This window comes from Globicephala melas, chromosome 9 (genome assembly GCF_963455315.2).
Source record: "Globicephala melas chromosome 9, mGloMel1.2, whole genome shotgun sequence".
NCBI classification, from domain to species: Eukaryota; Metazoa; Chordata; class Mammalia; order Artiodactyla; family Delphinidae; genus Globicephala; species Globicephala melas.
In genome coordinates, this window is record NC_083322.1 from 11,611,164 (window position 1) to 11,630,609 (window position 19,446).

The following is a 19,446-nucleotide window of genomic DNA, read 5'->3' on the forward strand; positions in this document are numbered from 1 at the left end:
CGTTTCTCTTATTTACGGTTTATCTAACCATCCACCAACCCCCAGGAAGTGCAACAAGCTCAGAATCTGCTCGCAGGCAAAACAGCTTAAGGAAAATGTAAGCAGAGATTACATACAGTTGAGATTAATTACAGGTGCCTCATCTTTACTAAGTGTAAGCTTGAAGAGGCAGACAATCACTGGTGGACTCCCTGATTTCATTCTTCCTTTAGCATGGTTTGGGGTCATTTTTTTAAGTCAGGAAATCACTCACACTCAGGAAGAGCTTGTTTACCTGTTAATGTTATTTCTCTCTCTGTTGCTTTCACTCTCTTTTTTTCTAGCCTTCTCCTCCTCCTCCCAAATCTATGAGAAAAATACGTTTTTCCTGCTGGAGCTGCAAATCCATCCATAAGCTTTGCCCTCAGACTTTTCCTTGGATTTTTTTTTTTTTTTTTTTTTTTTTTTGCGGTACGCGGGCCTCTCACTGTTGCGGCCTCTCCCATTGCGGAGCACAGGCTCCGGACGCGCAGGCTCAGCGGCCATGGCTCACGGGCCCAGCCACTCCGCGGCATGTGGGATCTTCCCGGACCGGGGCACGAACCCGTGTCCCCTGCATCGGCAGGCGGACTCTCAACCACTGCGCCACCAGGGAAGCCCTTTTCCTTGGATTTTTGAGCAGCATCTCTTCAGAATCTGGGCACTCAGAACAGTTACTTACATTTGATTTGCCAAATGTCTTGCCTTAGCATGAAGCAGAATCTCTTTGGTAGTATTTCTTCATCTATCCTCTTGTTCTATCTTTGATATTTTTCTTGTGGGATGATTATCGCAGCACCTCCACTTTATTCAGCTCTTCTTGTGTTCCTTGTGATGACTTTCTAAACCCAGTTTCTTTAAACATTCCCCACTCCCGCAATTTCTCCACCTCACCTCATTCTCTCTCTACCACCATTTCTTTAGCCTCAGATGGATCACTCACAGCTTCTAGATACAAGCAAAATATGTTACAAAATTGCTTATAAATGATTTGGGGGGGGAGGGGGAAGGGTAAGCTGGGATGAAGTGAGAGAGTGGCATGGACATATATACACTACCAAATGTAAAACAGAGAGCTAGTGGGAAGCAGCCGCATAGCACAGGGAGATCAGCTCGGTGCTTTGTATCCACCTAGAGGGGTGGGGTAGGGAGGGTGGGAGGGAGACGCAAGAGGGAGGAGATATGGGGATATATGTATATGTATAGCTGATTCACTTTGTTATAAAGCAGAAACTAACACACCATTGTAAAGCAATTATGCTCCAATAAAGATGTTAAAAAATATAAAGAAAAAAATGATTTGGGCCTTCAAAACCCTCTCCATTTTTGTTACCCTTTATCATTTGAACATTAGAGTGATGATAGTTGTGCCCATGACCATATTTAAGTGCTCATGAACTTAATGAGGTATTTGCAGCTCCAGCATGAAAAACGTATTTTTCCCATAGGTTGGGCAAAAGGATGAGAATTGTAGAAAACGACAGATATCTCACAGAAGCATGGCTGTCATATTTCCTTTAAATTCTGCCTTCAGATCTTATCTTCCAGAGCTTAGACAAATGTTCATGGGACTCTATCCTGGAATCAGCCTTTGAGATAGATGTACTGTGTTTTTCCCCCCCAGAATTCTTATGTAAATTTATTATGAAAGTAGATGTTCACCAAGCTTGGACTGTTTCTCCCACAGATCTATGGGGAACGTACTCTGTAAACCAGATCTTTGGATGGGTAGAGCTATTCTATGTCAGGTTATGGGGAGTTAAAGAGCAAAAAGGGTGATTAGGGGACCAAGAGAAGATAAGCCAAATGGAAACAGAAGGTTTTTTTTGTTTTTTTGTGTTTTTTTTGCGATACGCGGGCCTCTCACAGCTGCAGCGTCCCCCGTCGTGGAGCCCAGGCTCCAGACGCACAGGCCCAGCGGCCGTGGCTCACGGGCCCAGCCGCTCCGCGGCATGCGGGACCCTCCCGGACCGGGGCACGAACCCGCGTCCCCCTCATCGGCAGGCAGACTCTCAACCACTGTACCACCAGGGAAGCCCCAACAGAAGAGTTTTGAATAGAGGATGGAGAATGAAGAATAAAAGGCAAGAGTGGGAAGTCTTGCCTGGAATTCTAATTCTCAACAGTGGACTCCAAAGTACGATTCCAAATGAGAAATCAACAATTTCATCATTACCTGCAACTCAGAGCTGTCTCATTTGAGGCATAGGATGGGATATTAGGGGTAACCAAACAGTATCTTCTGGGTATATGTAAAAACCTAATAGTGGAAAAACAGGAGGTTCCTTTTTGGTTCTTCCAGGAAAGTCCAAGGAATCCTGGAATAAGAGAAGTGTATCACCAGGGATGTAATTGAGGAAAGTTGGAGAAAGAAAATAAGTCCAGTGCAAGTTAAGTACCAGGATTGAAAACTACCCTGATTTTGTGATGAAATGGAATAGGAAATCCTAAACGACTTCTCAGTAGCTCTTCCCATATATGAGGGTGGGGCTGAGGGTGGTCTCCAGTCTTTGGTTGCAGGGTAGCAAACACAGAGAAGCCTTCCCGTGGGCATGACTCATGATCTCGCCTTCACTCTGCACCATGTGTTATCTTTCCATCGTGGCCTTAACAGCCATCATATCTACCCATTTCCCTTCATAAAATGCTGTTAGACACCCCCCCACACTTGGTTGCCTGGTCTCCGGGAAGTGTAATCCTGCTTCTCCTTAGCTATGCTTCTGATTTCTAACACTTGGGAAGTTAGGGAGTAGGTGGTGTGTTCTTTTCACCATGTGCAATCTTAGGCGCCTGTTCCTTCTTACTGGGCTCCACCTGCATAGCAATTAGCCCAAGTAATAGAAGTTAACACACTGCTCGGGTGACAGAAGGACTTTAGCTGCGTGTGAGGAGACTTGGTGACAGAGTAAGCTTAGCTTAGTTACTGAATCCAATGAGACACGTTTCTGGCCTTTCCTGTGTTCATCTCATCACATCTTTAGTGTGATGTTTTCTTCCCTTTCTACCTCTACTGATGAATTCCACCAAAAAAGACACCCCTACTCTCAAACTATTTCTGGCTGATCTATCAGCTGATGTACCTGGTTACATTATGCATTCCAGGATTTTTTTAATGTTATTTAATTTTGTTCTTTCTTCTTTGAACATAGTCAAGCAGCTTTGGATGGAAGCCAAAAATGCTCCACTCTTACTATGCCTAATGTTTCTCAACATGGCTTTACTTGATTACATTTATGAGATGTATACTTTTTTTTAATCACAGGCATCATCACTTTTCAGTTTTCCATGTTCTCCTTTTATTATCTTCCCATTAAAATACTTAAATAATTGCACAGACAAAACTGAACTGTTACGTGGCACGGGATGCTGTATGAGATAACTTGAAATGTTCATAGATCTGCAGATCTATGAACTTGGCAATGTTAAAGGTGAGTTAGGTATGAGTGTGGGCAAGGTCATGTCTATAAAAGTCTAAAGTACACAAATCAAAGATCACTTGTTCTCTGCTCTTTGGGGTTCAAACCCAGGTGCTACCACTTAGATGCATCCTAGAGTAACGGCTTCCTTTGTACCATCAGCGAGGAAATGAAGACGCCAATAACAGCTGCTTCACGGGGTTGTTTAGTGACTCAGATGAGACAGTGCCTGTGGGAAGCACATGATAAAGGTGTTATTGCTGTGAGAGAGATCAGGAACAAGGAAGAAGAAGTATGTAATTCCCCGGGTCCTTAGGCAGTAGAGGTGATGCGTGTCCTTGGGTTGGTGAAGTCAGGGAAGCTGGTCTTGCTGATAAAGAAGTACAAGATGCCTTTGGTTTGGGTTTTCACAAGGATGGAATTCTACCTCTATTAAAATGTTTCTTTGCAATATTTTTTCATTTCTTCATAAACTTATGTGATATACAAAATTATAAATAGTACATGTGTGCATGTATAATTACTATTTCATAATTGTAAGCACGTCCTCAATGTCTCACTCTGGTTTCAGTTGATACCTTTTCTCTGCTAAGCATGACCATGATCCCTTCATCATGGATTCCTCTTCTCCCGGTACCAACTCAGACACGTGCATTTAGGACTCATGCCCCCTGCTTAAGTGGGCAAACTGAAGCCCTGGGAGAAGATGCTCCGAAGGTCGTTCTTGGCAGGAGAGTAAACCTCCCCGATATCTTGATGCTCAGGTCCTGGTGATTCCTTTTATTCTAAAAGAGATGTTTTTAGTACTTCAGCATCTCTCTCATTCCCAGTTTATAAGAAAAGAAGACAGTTGGATCCAGTTTTTCCCTCTGGGTTGACCAGAGATGAAGAGATTTCTTAGCTCATTGTCTTTGCTCCTGAGTTGTCTGCGTCTAAAGCAACTGGTGCTCATTGTTTTGCCCCCTCCTCCCTCTCTGCCTCGCCCCAGAGCCCAGATCGCAGGGCTGTTGGGCTGCTCTGAGTCCCGTGCCCAGAGGGGACAGCAGAGGGAGAGAGAGCGGTCACAGCTCCCCGGGAGGCCCCTGTGGCCTCGCAGTTGCCTGCCTGCACCCTGGAGCTCACATCTCTCAAACTGAGGATGCTCCCAAGTCCCCAGGGGAGGCAGCTGCTCCTTCAGACCTGCTGTCGTGCTGTATTCAAGCCTGCTGGAGCACAGCGTCAGCACTGAGGAGAGCTGGAAGCTTCCACTTTTCCCAGTGCGTTTTGGGTTCAGATCTTCCAGCCAGGAGTGCCTGGATAGCAGGACGAAGGGAGTACAGAGAAAGGGGCCCGAGCAGGGTGAGTTGTCTCCATCCTGGTGTTGTGTTGATTCTGTCTACTCTGGTCTGCCCCACAGGTCCCAGGTTTGGCAACTGCACCGCAGGAAGCGTGAGAGGGACCTCTTTGCTCCTTTCAACCTATTGCACTTGTGCTGTTGTCCACCGGGTGCGACTGCCACGGCCGAATCCTGCATCTGGACTTGGGCGGCGGATGGGACCTTACATGGGTGAGTCCCTTGCCTTCCCCCCAGTCTCTGTCATGCCCCTTTCATTGCCTTCATAGCACTTGGTCATAGTTTGTCATTTTAAAACTTCTCTATTGTCTGTTTTCCCAATTTGCCTGTAAGTTCTGGGTCTGTTTTGTTCACCACTGTATTCCTAGAGCGCTGGTAGTACCAAACACTGTCAGCCATATTTTCCTGAATGAATGAGTGAAGCGTGAATACGATGAATGATTCGAGTTGTCTTTGTCTTCTTGCCGCCTGTGCTATTGCTGATTTGGGGGCAGCCGTGAAGCTCATGGCGACAAGACTCCATTCCCTGCATTGGTTTCATCTTGCCCCCCCCTCTTGGGGAGGAGCTAAAGGTCTTTGTGCCATCCCACCCCATCTGCTCCTTCCTTAGAGACCTGGGTTCAGGGCACGCTCAGCCTAGATTCCTTCCTGATGCGTCTCTGGCCTCTCTTCGAGTCTTCGCAGACCTTTCGCTGCCTGACACGTCGTCCTCTTGCATCATTCTTCGCTCCAGTTCTTGCTGCCGGCCGGTCTGCTTGCCCCAGTTTGCTGTTTCCCTCTGTGTCCTCCCTCTGTCACCGCCCCTTGTAAAGGCCAGTGAACCATAAGGGAATATTCAGGTCCATACTCTGTCCATCCCTCTGTCCCATTCTTCATCCCCACTTTTTCATTCTCTTGAGAAGCTTGACATGTCCCAAGACACTGATGATCAGAATCATCGCTACAAAAAACCGTGGTGGTGGTACCGTCACCCTCGTCTGCATTCCCAGTTATGTTTTTTTTTTAAGAGTCATTTTCTGGGGTAGGAAGAGAAGCCAAAACGCATAGGAATAACTCAGCCAGGAGAACTGAGAAGATGGATGTGGAGAGAGAAAGATGTGTAACAAGGAGGGGTCTTTCAGATGGCTTCCAAGTCTCTAGAGGATTATTGTGTGGACACAATGGCTTTTTATACCTGCTATTTGACATCTTAACAGAAATCTGACCTATAAAACCTACAGCATGAATGACTTGAATGAGAGGAACAGGATCTCTTGCCAGTGAGAATGCTCACCAGGAATGAGTAAGGGAAACTGAGGACACATCGGGGACCCCAGACTGTCGAGTATAGGCAGTGTGTGGCCTGGTCCAAAGCACGCACTAAGTGGCCAACCAAGGCCTCGACCAGCCTGCCTTGTAATGTCTCAGGCGACGCCTGGCCTGGTTTGATGGGACACCTCATTATCTCCTGACTGAAGTTGAGTTTGCCTGGGTCACAGGGGTGCAGGACTCCTGGGCCCGAGAGAGGTTTTGTTCTGTAGCAAGGGCTTCCACAGAGCCTACACCGAGGAAACTCTGGTCTGCAGAAGACCCCGACGCAGAGAAAAGTTGATTCTACATTCAACTTAAACTTCACCTATGTTAATTTGGCAGTATCGTAAACAAAAACCTGGAATGTAGAATTACTCCACAAGTCCCCCACCGCCCGCGCTCCGCCCACCCCAGAGCCTCGCCCTCCACCACGATGAGCAAACGAGTGGCAGCGAGGGCATGAAATTTAAATTCCACTCAGGGGAGGAAGTGCTGTGCTTCGAGCCTGACCCCACCAAGGTGCAAGTGCTGGATGGATGCCAAGATGGTCGATGTTATTGTTGGGAAAGATGAAAAAGGCAGAAAGATCCCGGAATATCTGATCCATTTTAATGTTGGAACAGAAGCTGGGATAGATGGGCAGCTGAAGATCATGTCCTTCGTGACACCGATGAAAATCAGAGATTGCAGCGTAAATTGGCAAGAAAAGCTGTAGCTCGCCTGAGAAGCACAGGAAGAGAGAGGAAGGGCTGCAGGCTGCCTGGTGTGGACTCTCTTAAAAAGCCTCCCTGCTGAAGAAAAAATGAAAAGTTGAAAACTCAGTCAGCAGTTCCTCTGATGACAGTAGTGAAGAAAAAGATGAAGAAATAAGTGAAGAAAGTGATATTGAAGAAAAGACTGAAGTGAAGGAAGAACCAGAGCTGCACGCAAAAAAGGAAATGGAAGAAAGAACAAAACTATAGAAACCCCTGAAGTTCTGAAGAAGCAGCTTGAGGACGATCGTTACTATATCAACAGGAGGAAACGGTTAGTGAAACTTCCGTGCCAGACCAACATCATAACTATTTTGGAATCGTACGTGAAGCATTTTGCTATCAATGCAGCCTTTTCAGCCAATGAGAGGCCTCGTCACTATTATGCTATGCCACACGCCAACATGAATGTGCAATATATCCCAGCAGAAAAGAACGTTGACCTTTGTAAGGAGATTGTAGATGGATTAAGAATAACCTTTGAGGGGCTTCCCTGGTGGTGCAGTGGTTAAGAATCCGCCTGCCAATGCAGGGGACATGGGTTCAAGCCCTGGTCCGGGAAGATCCCACATGCCACGGAACAACTAAGCCCATGCGCCACAACTACTGATCCCGCGCTCCGCAACAAGAGAAGCCACCGCAGTGAGAAGCCTGCGCACTGCAATGAAGAGTAGCCCCCACTCACAGCGACTAGAGAAAGCCCGCGTGCAGCAACGAAGACCCAACACAGCCAGAAATCAATAAATAAAATAATTTAAAAATATATATATTTAAAAAAACAAAACAAAAGAATAACCTCCGATTACACTCTCCCGTTGGTTTTGCTCTATCCATATGAACAAGTTCAGTATAAAAAGGTGACTTCATCCAAATTTTTTCTTCCGATTCAGGAAGGTACCACAAACACTAACGGGAACCAGGACGATGTCTCTCCAAGCCCACCTTTGTTGAATCCATCCACACCACAGTCCACAGAGAGTCAGCGAACCACAGGCGAACCGGCCACCCCCAAAAGGCGCAAAGCCGAGCCGGAAGCCTTGCAGTCTCGGAGGCGGTCCACACGCCACTTTGCCAATCACGACAGGCTGAGAGCAGCGCCTCGCCTCAGCCCAAGCGCCGGCAGCAGGACACGTCTGCCAGCATGCCCAGGCTGTGCCTGCACCTGGAAGAGAAGACACCTGTTCGTAGCAGATCATCCTCACCTGGAAGAGAAGACACCTGTTCGCAGCAGATCATCCTCACCTGGAAGAGAAGACACCTGTTCGCAGCAGATCATCCTCACCTGGAAGAGAAGACACCTGTTCGCAGCAGATCATCCTCACCTGTTCCTCTGACCCCGCGCAAGGAAGGGAGTGCGGTGTTTGCTGGCTTTGAAGGCGGAAGAACTAATGAAATAAATGAGGTCCTCTCCTGGAAACTTGTACCCGACAGTTACCCCCCAGGGGACCAGCCGCCCCCACCCTCTTACGTTTATGGGGCACAACCCTTGCTGCGATCGTTTGTGAAACTTCCAGAAATCCTTGGAAAGATGTCCTCTTCTGAGAAGAATCTGAAGGCTTTACTGAAGCACTTTGATCGCTTTCTGAGGTTTTTAGCAGAATACCATGATGACTTTTTCGCAGAGTCTGCCTATGTTGCTGCCTGTGAGGCGCACGACAGCACGAAGAACCCCAGGGCAATTTATTAAGGCTTTGATGGTTCTGGAAGAACAGCTTCTCTATCTGGCTTTGCGCTCTCGGTTCCCAGTAAAGAACTAGGGAGTTGGTGGGCCTTCCTTAGAGGCAGAGCCAATGCGACACCCCCTTTGGGGCAGGTGTGGCAGAGGTGGGCCCGTTTGTTTGAGCTGCTTACCTACCGTAGTTATTTCTGTTAAGGATTACTTCCTAGGTGCCTGAACGGCCTCCAGCATCTGACCCTTGCCACGGTACCTGTCATCTGTGACGGTGGGAAGAGAGCAGTTGTGTTCACAGTGAAATGTTCACCGAAGTGTGTGTAGGTTGGGCTGTCTCAGTAGACGGAGTTACTTGTTAGCAATAACCACATTTTTTAGTTATTTGTTAGCATTCAACAAAATTGTTTTGCAAACCGTTTTCATTCTTGTGATGAGCTGAGCAATAAAACATTAGTTGTGCTTGGAAACTGAAAAGTCGTCCCAGAATATTTTAGAGGGAGTTGATATTGATGGCAAAAGAAAATTTGCAGCTGTACATGTGCTTGTTACAGTTCCTTTCCTATAAAACCTTATTTTTGGTGATTTAAATAAAGCATTGCCTGAACGTTAAAAAAAAAAAAATTACTCGACAAGTACAGTGGGTCCTAAAACGTACTCCAGGGGGTTTGTCCCGAACCGTTGGCTCCAGTTTGCTGAGTTGGAGTCTGGGGGGCCGTGGCTCAGAGTCTTGAATGAACATGAAGGGACAGGCACGCATCGTGAACAAAGAGGGGGCCCCAGTCATCAACGCTGAGAGGGGATGTGAGACCGTAACCAGGGAGAGGAAAGTCTAAGGGTGAAAAGTCCAGAAGACAGGAGAGAGGTTGGCAGGAGGAAGTCAAGATGGGTTGGGGGGAGGGTATAAATAGGAGGTCCGTTTGGAAAGGATGCTGGCTAGTGTGAGGTGGAGTGAAGCCTGCTGCACAGAATGCAGTATTCCTGACTCCAGGGTCATCCCTGAATTAACTCTTTCACCTCTGATTTCAGGACTTCAGATGTTTTAGAACGTTGAACCTCCGGATGCGATGTCATGGAAACCTATCGGGTAAGAAAGATACTGCTTTCTGGGTGGCAGTGATGGTGAATGAAACATAAAATGGGCCCATGCGTTGAATTCCTCATTATTGCTCATGCATCTGTAACACCCACAGGATGTGACACACATCAGTATGGGGCCGGGTAGGGTGAGATCACAATCGGAGAAGTGGTAAGTGGAGGGCCAGCAGCCCCCTGAAAGCCTGACGGTCGTGGATTCCCCGTGAGTGACAGAGCACTCAGGGCTGGACCTCTGACTGGTTCCACAGTAATGGCTGGGACCCAAGTTAGATCCTATCTTTGAGGAAAGGGACACCCTCCCTGTTTCCTCCCCATCACTGTCTCTTACTCATCACTGATGGTCAACAGCCCATCATGGGAATTTATTCTTTAGTACATTCCTTTATTCACCATTTATTAAATACTCCCCCTGTTTGCAGACCTAAGCAATAGACTTTGAATCCTGTGTTCAGAGATCGGTGTGGCGCTGTTTGAAAACTGGGAAGATTTCACGTTTGGCATTTTAATGGCTGTAAATGAGTAGGTATTGGAGTTAGAAGACTCTGGGTTCAAATCCCAGCCGTACATTTATTACCTATGTGACTTGGGGTGGAGATCCTTAAACGTCTTGAGTCTCGGTTTTTATCACCTGTGATACAGAGATGGCAACCTTCACAGTCGTTGTGCGGTGTAGGAACCAGTACGTGGTGGGCACTCAGTGAATGAGGTCTAACCGTTCACAGCCCCTGATCTACAAGGCTGTAATCAAAAATGCTTTGACAACTGAAAGTTCTTTTCTAATTTTGGGTCAAACTAACTAGGTAGTGAAACTTGATCTGAACTTACTTGAGGCCATTTATTGCCTTTATTTATTCCATTTAGTGTGCATATTCGTGTATTTTGCTGCAGAAATAGTAGCGTATTTGATTACAGGGTGTACCCAGACCCTTCTGGGATTGGATTCTGAAACACATCTGGTCTCATCCTATCTTTCTGATAAGAAATTGTCAGGCCATGCTTGCCCCCTTACCAGCTATTAAAGTCTGTAATGCACACATTCAAATAATCATGAAAGAAAACGTGAGTTTCCATTTGGCAAGACTTGACTTCTCAGGATTAGGAATGAAAACCCAACAGATGTACTCATGCGTTTGTTTAACCAAAATTTATGAAGTCCTTACACTTTGTAAGACACGTTGCAGCGGGGTGTTGTGAGGGCTATAAAGATGAAAAGAGAGGCCTGCCACTGAGAAATGAGGAATCTAGTGTTTGGGACGAGACTGGCACAAGAAAAATTATCACGCAAGGCGGAACATGCTAACTTCCCTCGTTGAGAATTCCCGACAGGACAAGTTCACATCTGGATAGAGGATGAAGCTTCATAAAGGAGAGACATTGAAGTGTGGGTAAGAATCTTCCAGGCAGAGATGGCAGGACAGGGTATTCTGAGCATAGGGAAGAGTAAGGAAAGGGTGTGCAGGCAGAGGGTGGATTTAATATTTGGAGAATAGCGAGTGGTCCAGCTTGGTGGAAGCACAAATCATGCAGTAAGAAGGAGGTGAATGTTAGGCTGGAGGGGTAGATGGGTGGAGCTGTAGAAAGCTGGGATTACCAGGGAGAGTTTGTGCTTGATTTATAGACAAGGGAGGGAATAGATGTTGTTTAAAAACATTTTTTTTGTGATACTGAAATAATATGTGTTCAAATAAAAAGAATTTGAAAAACAAGCTATATATACATATGAAAACATTTAAATGCCTATAATCCACACCTAGAGATAGCCATTGTTAATATTTTTTTTGTTTTAACATCTTTTTTGGAGTATAATTGCTTTACAATGTTGTGTTAGTTTCTGCTGTATAACAAAGTGAATCAGCTATACATATACGTATATCCCCATATCCCCTCATTGTTAATATTTTAAAATGTGTCCTTGTAGTCTTTTTCTGTATGAAAGTAGATGACGTTGAAAGTAATGTATAAATGGAATAACATTGCCTCAGATTATTAAAAAAAAACAGCCTATGGACATAATACTTTAGAAAAATAAATAAAACAGCAGGATATGGATAGGTTGGATCCAATACAGAAATGTACAAATACATATACAGAAATGTACAAATAAGAAAACCATTAAGAATGCTGTTGTGATGATTAAGAGGAAGTGAATCCTTGAACCTAATTGGTGGCTATGAAAAAAGGAAGGGGACAGGATGAGAAAAAGTATATTTCTAAGGATAACAATTCCAAGTGGTTTAGAAGAAAGAAGGAGAACTCAGAAATACCTCCCAGGGACTTCCCTGGTGGCACAGTGGTTAAGAATTCGTCTGCCGATGCAGGGAACGCAGGTTCAACTCCTGGCCCAGGAAGATCCCACATGCCGCGGAGCACTAAGCCCGTGCGCCACAACTACTGAGCCTGTGTGCCTAGAGCCCGTGCTCTACAACAAGAGAAGCCACTGCAGTGAGAAGCTCGCATACTGCAATGAAGAGTAGCCCCCGCTCGCCACAACTAGAGAAAGCCTGTGCGCAGCAACGAAGACCCAACACAGCCAAAAATAAATAAAATAAATTTAGAAAAACAAAACAAAGCAACAACAACAAAAGAAATACCTCCCAGGTTTCAAGCCTGGATAACTGGGGGTTAGGGAGGCCATGAACAGGATATTGACTTTGGGGGAGGAGAGGATTATGTGTGTAGTTTTTACACATGTTGAGTATGTGGTTGTGTGAGATGTGGGCTGAGAACACAAAGGCAGAGTCTCTTTTACATTTTCAGGATTGCTCTCGTTAAGGGAGAAGGTGAGTTTTCTGAAGGAGAGACTAGAGAGAGGAAAGAAGGATGAGAAGAGAGATGCGGGGACATTCGTATTTAGAAAACAGTGGAAAGACAAGGAGCTAGAGAAGGAGCCAGCCAAAAAATACCTCGAGAGTTATTGGACAATTAAGAGTAGAGTGTCTCTACGGTCAGGGGTGTACGCTATTTCAAAAATGTGTGATTCGGGCTTCCCTGGTGGCGCAGTGGTTGAGAGTCCGCCTGCCGATGCAGGGGACACGGGTTCGTGCCCCGGTCCGGGAGGATCCCACATGCCGCGGAGCGGCTGGGCCCGTGAGCCATGGCCGCTGAGCCTGCGCGTCCGGAGCCTGTGCTCCGCAGCGGGAGAGGCCACAACAGTGAGAGGCCCGCGTACCGCAAAAAAAAAAAAAAAGATAATCCAAATGGAGCTGTTAGCACAGGGTCTGGTGTGTACTAAGAACTCAGTAAATGTAGCTATGATTATGAAACGTGCTATTAAAATCTCTCCTCCCTGGTCCTGCTCTACGGTTTTGTTCACATTCCTTTACGTTTCTTTGTGTGCAGATTTTGGGGGGGGGTGTTCTTTTCCTAGGAACTGGCTTCAGAGTCTAGGATGGGATTCTGAAAGTGGGAGATTCTTGGAGAAGAGCAGAGAGGCCTGGGATCCTCAAAACAGAAATAACAATGTGCCTTTTGTTGGGACCCCCATGTGGGATTGCTCCTGGAGTAGAGGCAGCAGTCACACCCAGGCTGCCCACTACGCCCTCCTGGCCCCAGACCTCTTGCCTTTAAAGAGAAATGACTCTCTGGGGGCCACTTTCTCAATCCCCATATACAGCAAGGTCATGAGGGCCCCATGCCTAGAAAGAAGGGCATGCGATTCATTCTTTATTTTTTTTCTTTTTTTCAATCCTTCCTATGCACTCAGGGAAGAGGGGAGAGCTGGATCATTGACCCCAGACTTGCTACCGTCGTCTTCTCAAGGGCTAGCACTCCGCTTCTCCCACAGAACCTTAGATGCATGGCCCAGAGGGAGGGCCCTCTGAGGTTGGGTTTCCGGGAAGCCGCCTGGTCAGGAGGTTGCCAGCAGCCCTGCGGGGTAAGGCAGAGGCGATAGAAGGCTGGTGAGGAGGAAGTGGAACAGGATGGGTACTGTGGGTAATGGGCTGTGGGCGGATGAGCGGAGGCATTCCTTGGAAATCTGGGAATGGTTTAGGAAGTCATGGAAGGAGGGTATGAGTGGGAATAGCTCTGGTGGCTGATTTCTTATACCAGGTTGAATGTGGACTGGGCTGGGATTAGCAAAACAGGACAAAGAATACGTGCAAACTTCCTCTGACTTCGGGAGCTAGCTCCGCCTACAGGGTGTCTAGAGAGGCCCTGGTCCTCGTTTGCAGTGGGGACAGTGACAGTGTGGGGACCACCCCAGACCCAAGCCTGTGAAGAAAGGAGTTGGTGGGAGGGGCAAGCATCCCCCTACAGAGTGTGTGGCCTGGAGACCCGAGTCTCCTCTTATTGCCTGGAAGCTTGGTCTTCAAGTAAGCTTTTTTTTTAAAAAAAAAAAAAATAACTACCACGGGACACATTCCCATTTGTGGGCCTCTCCAAAAAGGTGGGCAGATACGTTGGATCCTGCAGTAAAGGCCAGCTGGGAAAACATTTTTTTCATCCTGAGAACTTTCTTTCCTCTAAGTCTCTAGGGACTAATTACGTACCCTCCTTGCAAATTTTGTGAAAAACTGAAAAACGAAATGAGAGGCAATTATCTCCTCCTGATATGCAAACACTTTCCTTCAGCTTTTTCCTTCTCAATCAGCACACAAATCCACTCAGATTTTCCTCCTGAGAGACTCTCTTCTGTGACTCTCATCTCTGCACGTTTCCGCCTAAAAATGTAAAAATAACCAACAGCCTACAGCAGTCTCTTGCCTGTTTTTCACAGTGTTCCTGTAGGAGTGGGGTCTCTGGCCGGATTTGGAGAAGGTATCACATGCTTTATTCCTTCACAGTGACTGCCCTGTCATAGGCAGCATCTCCCAGGCGTGGCATTCTTTAAAAACTTGCCTGTGGTCCCTTGCTACTCAAAGTGTGATCCCTGGAACCACATTGGCATCTCCTGGGAGCTTTTTGGAAATGCAGAATCTGGGCCTCCATCCCAGACCTGCTGAATCCGAATCTGCATTTTTAACAGGACCCCAGGGCGATTCACAGTGCGCAGTAATATTTGAGAAGTGCTGATCTAGACAGTTAGCTGGTGGGATTTCCAATCAGGGAATTGTATAAAAAGCCCTTGTCCCAATCTCAACAATGTGAAGGGCCCTGGAAGAGGGGATTTGAGGGTGTACCTGCTATTATCGGAGCCATCCTTTCTTAATGACTTTTATCCCAGGTGCTATTTCTGGAGACCGTAACCAGGACTTAGATCCCCAAGATTTTCATCCCAGTTTGACTTTAGACTTCTTGAGTGACTTTAGCCTAATGGTCCAGCTTCCTACTTGCTGTTAGAATCCTGCGTGGACGTGACCTGGGGATACTTTGGTTCCACACACTTGTCTGGATGTGACAGGGACCCTTGGTGTACACAGTGTCAAGTGAAGCAACTGCATAGACGTAACCTGGAGAGTCATTTGAACTTACTTTTCCCGCTTGCTGGAAGGAATATGGGGATCCCAGTTCTAAGAGTGTGTGTACGAAAGTCTCCCTAGGTTTAGAGTCATGATGTAAGTAAGCCACTGCCTCATGGAATTGCAGGGGAGTGCGTAGGTCATCCAGGCCCACCTCCTCTGAGCTCAGGCATCCCCACGGCAGCACACACAGAGGCCCTGCTGGAACCCAGTCTAGAGATGGAGCCCTCGCAGCCGTGAGGCGGTCCCTCTCTTTGCTGCTGTGTGCTAATGTTTAGGATGAAGCCCTTATATCCAGCCCCACTGTGACTCCCTCTTAACACTCACCCACTGTGCAATTTCGGTTCACACAGGCAGACCAGCAGATAAGTGAAGGCAGCTAGATATTCCCCTATAAAATATTCAGATTTACTGGTGAAATGTCGCCACTGAACACTTTCTAGACCTCTCACTATCCACATTGCTTCCTCTTGTGCCTGCTGTTATGTGGGTCTTAACAACTAGTGCTGGTTTAGACAACTAACCGGGATAGAGGGGCAGTGGGGTAACTTCTTCCTGCGCTTTTGTTACTATACATCTATTACTGTCAACTAAGGTGGCCTTCCGTGTTTTCGTGTACAGCGTCCACTCATATTCCAGATTCATCTACAAACCTCGTTGCTAAAAACGGCTGGCATTTACTGAACATCTCTGTTGTTGGTACAGGAGATGCAAAGGTAGAGAAGGCATGACGTCTAACTTGAAGAGCTGAGAATTTAGTGTGGGAAGACTAAACTCTGTGTTAGTTACTAGGATATGCAAAGCACTCTGGGAATACAGGGAGGGAGCTGGTTACATTGAGTCTTCTCAAACGTGGTGTCATTTGATTCAAGCTTTGAAGTATAGAGCAACTTCACAGGCCGAGAATGGGAAAAGTGAATTCCAGAGAGAGACAACGTAATATATAAAGTAACGCAGAAATAAAAATGGCACATTGTGTAGGCAGTGCAAGCCCTGGGAGATGGAATTAATGAATGCTCTCTGGAGAGTGGTTATGGGTATCTTCACTAATCAAATCCAGATCCCTTGGGGGCTTGCAAGTGTCCTGAAAGATGCTCCACTCACTGGAATCACAAGATGACACATTTTATAGTGGGTACAGAGGGTATTGATGTGGAAACCTTTGCATGGTGGGCAACTCGACTGTATTCACAAAGGTATTATTTACGGTCAGTGCTGGAATTTCATTGCCTTAAATTTTGAAAATGACCTAAGTAAGTTCATAGGGAGCTTAAGAATAGTTCTTTTAAAGGGCAATTCCGTGAGGTTTCCTTCCATAGCATTTGATGCTTGTCTAACTCAAGGGAAGGAGAATGACAAAGATGCTGGGTTGAATGCAGAACAGGATCTAAGGGAAAAACCCGAGGTGGAATACTACACTGATGGCCTGGAGCCCTGCTGAAAATTGATTGTTAAATTTTCAGGAATTAAACATAGTCATTATCAAAAATTAAATAATAGACACTTACAATCAAATAGATTGTTAAAAACAAAGGTAATCAAAACTCAAAACTCCTAATTATTTTACTGCATTTTACTTTGGTCTATTCCACTGAAGTTGTGTCACTTGTGTCAGTATGGTAGAAATACTGTATATAGTAGAGTGGGAAGCTGCCACGTAGCACAGGGAGATCAGCTCGATGCTTTGTGACTACCTAGAGGGGTGGGATAGAGAGGGTGGGAGGGAGGCTCAAGAAACAGGAGATATGGGGATATATGTATACATATAGCTGATTCACTTTGTCGTACAGCAGAAACTAACACAACATTGTAAAGCTATTATACTCCAATAAATAATTTTTTTAAAAATCAAAAAGAAAGAAAGAAAGAAATATATAATGGTGAGAATATATATAATGGTGAGAATCTCTTCCCATCTCCAAGCTCAGTGATGTGATGTTGGTAGCTTGAAACTAGACATGATGAGAGTGAAACTGACACCATGGAAACTGGTGAATGCTGCAAGTCAGCAAATGCTACAACTGGGGAGCCAGTGATTAAATATTTATCGGCAGACTACTGGGTCACTATCACTTTTCTTCTGTATTCATCAGGCATGGTTGCCAGGACCCTATTTACATCAGGAAATTTAAAGCTGAAAGATTTGGTGAAACTAGATTGATATGGACATGGTTCTCCATAGGCAACACTCAAATTTTCCAACTTGGGGTTAGAAAGTTTTGCACTTCACCTAACTCCTAAAATCCCATATATGCAGGACGTTCATGGTACCACTGGTCATTCTAGGACCCAGGCCTGACTTTTCTATGAAAATGATTTGATTCCTTTATCTTCCTTCATCAGAACTTCCATGCCCTTGATTTCTTGCTCCCTAGTCCTCTCAGCTGATAGGAATAAACCTACTTTTATTTCCCGCTGGGATTTCCACGTGTGACAATGGGCTCTTGTGCTAGCTATTCAGAACCTTGTATTTCTAATGGTTGCTTACTGGGAGGACAGTATCTCTGGGGCTGGAATGTCAGACAAATTAAGGGAAGATGGGGGAGGTGTCAGGAAATCCTGCCACTGATTCTACCTATATTTAAATTAGCTCTGGGTGGGGAGGGATAGATTGGGAGTTTGGAATTGACATGTACACACTGCTATATTTAACATAGATAACCAACAAGGACCTACAGTATAGCACAGGGAACTCTGCTCCACGTTCTGTAATAACCTCAGTGGGAAAAGAATTTGAAAAAGAATAGATATATGTATAACTGAATCACTATGCGCTACACCTGAAACGAATACAACATTGTTAATCAACTGTACTCCGATATAAAATTTAAAAAAAAATCATTGTCATATGAAGAGACAGAAAAGAATCTAGACATTGAGCTTACACTTTCACAAGGTTCAAAATGGCTCATAGACCTAAATATAAAATGCAAAAATAAAGATTCCTAGAATGAATATATATATATATAAAACTAGCTCTGCATGTTATAAACAGTGTCATCCTACCTGCTGGTAATTATGTTCCGGTGTAAGCCACTTCTTTGGAGTGAGAAGGGTGTTGCCTTCAGTTAAATGACCTTACATCAAGTGACTTTATGTAGACTAACTGACTTTATGTAGACTAAGGATCAGATCAATTGTTCCCATTTCCTTGCATTAACATTGCAAGTAGACTGAATAAAAATGTTTCTTGCATATGTAAGTGTTACTTGCTGTCTTTCAAGTGTTTGTGAATACTATTGTGATAACTGAAATGTAAATTGTTAAAAGTGACACTGAATCGGTAGTTACTTTCTAACAGTATGTGTTCCTTTCAAGGGAGGAATGTAAACGTACAGTGACTGTTATGAAGGAGTTACTGGAATTATTGCCATTACAAGCCTATAAATTTGATGGGAACTTGATGGGTACACATTTAATAAGGGGCTAGAGGAGTCTATACTGAGTGACTTCAGATCCTGGAGATTCCAACTTTTAATTTATCCAACTTTGATCTGGACAGGAGAATTTCCGAGGATGGAGAGGTGGAAAAGAAGTTTGAAAAACTAGATTCTGTTGTCAGTTCTGCCATTGGTTTGACCAACTAGTTTTTTTCTCTCAATCATGTCTCCTTTATCCATTACTGGGTCAGAAAACACTGCTCAGCTGCAGCCCAAGAATCAGTATTTCTCTTCTGGGCTCTTGGGACACTGTGTTAGAATCAATTGTACTTTTCCTTTCTCTCACAGATGGAGAACTATTTGAGGTTAGAATCCACATTTCTTTGATTTTTAATGGCTAGTTAAAAATAGGGCAAGGGTGGTTGATGAAGAGGGCATTCTTATTATCAGTTCAACAGACATTAGACAGTCATTTGTTAAAATTCAAAGCCCCTGTCCATTTTAATTTTATTTATTTTTAATTATTTTATTTATTTATTTGGCTGCATTGGGTGTTTGTTGCTGTGCGCGGGCTTTCTCTAGTTGTGGTGAGCGGGGGCTACTGTTCGTTGTGGTGCACGGGCTTCTCATTGTGCTGCTTCTCGTTGCGGAGCACGGGCTCTAGGCGCGCAGGCTCAGTAGTTGTGGCACGTGGGTTCAGTAGTTGTGGCTCACGGACTCTAGAGCGCAGGCTCAGTAGTTGTGGCGCACGGGCTTAGTTGCTCCGCGGCATGTGGGATCTTCCCGGACCAGGGCTCGAACCCGTGTCCCCTGCATTGGCAGGCGGATTCTTAACCACTGCACCTCCAGGGAAGTCCTTCATAAGTTTTTAAATTAAATTCTGTACATTGTATATAGGACAGTTGAGACTGAGGTTAATGGTATTTATTCCTCAGTATGGACAAACCTTTTTTGCGGGGGAGGTCCACCTGTAAGTTTGAGGGGTTCAGTCAATCTGATGAGGAAGCTGATTTGGATTGGGGGTATTTTGTTGCCTTTAGTGAACCCCATGCTTCAGGTTTCTTTAGTGGTGGGCCGCTGTCTTGGCCTTA

The 19,446-nt window shown here is 45.4% G+C and overlaps 1 protein-coding gene and 1 pseudogene across 1 annotated transcript in view; both read left to right on the forward strand.

The window, feature by feature from the left end:
• The window catches only part of KEL (Kell metallo-endopeptidase (Kell blood group)), a 199,178-nt gene that overhangs the window by 107,626 nt on the left and 72,106 nt on the right, over positions 1 to 19,446 (forward strand). Inside the window, exons 5-6 of the mRNA XM_030853678.2 lie at positions 4,831 to 4,980; positions 9,508 to 9,565. Of these exons, the coding sequence (XP_030709538.2) occupies positions 9,546 to 9,565 (20 nt within the window). The 5' untranslated portion in view covers positions 4,831 to 4,980; positions 9,508 to 9,545. The remainder of the gene's footprint in view (positions 1 to 4,830; positions 4,981 to 9,507; positions 9,566 to 19,446) is intronic.
• LOC115851942 (MSL complex subunit 3-like) lies at positions 6,602 to 8,496 on the forward strand (annotated as a pseudogene).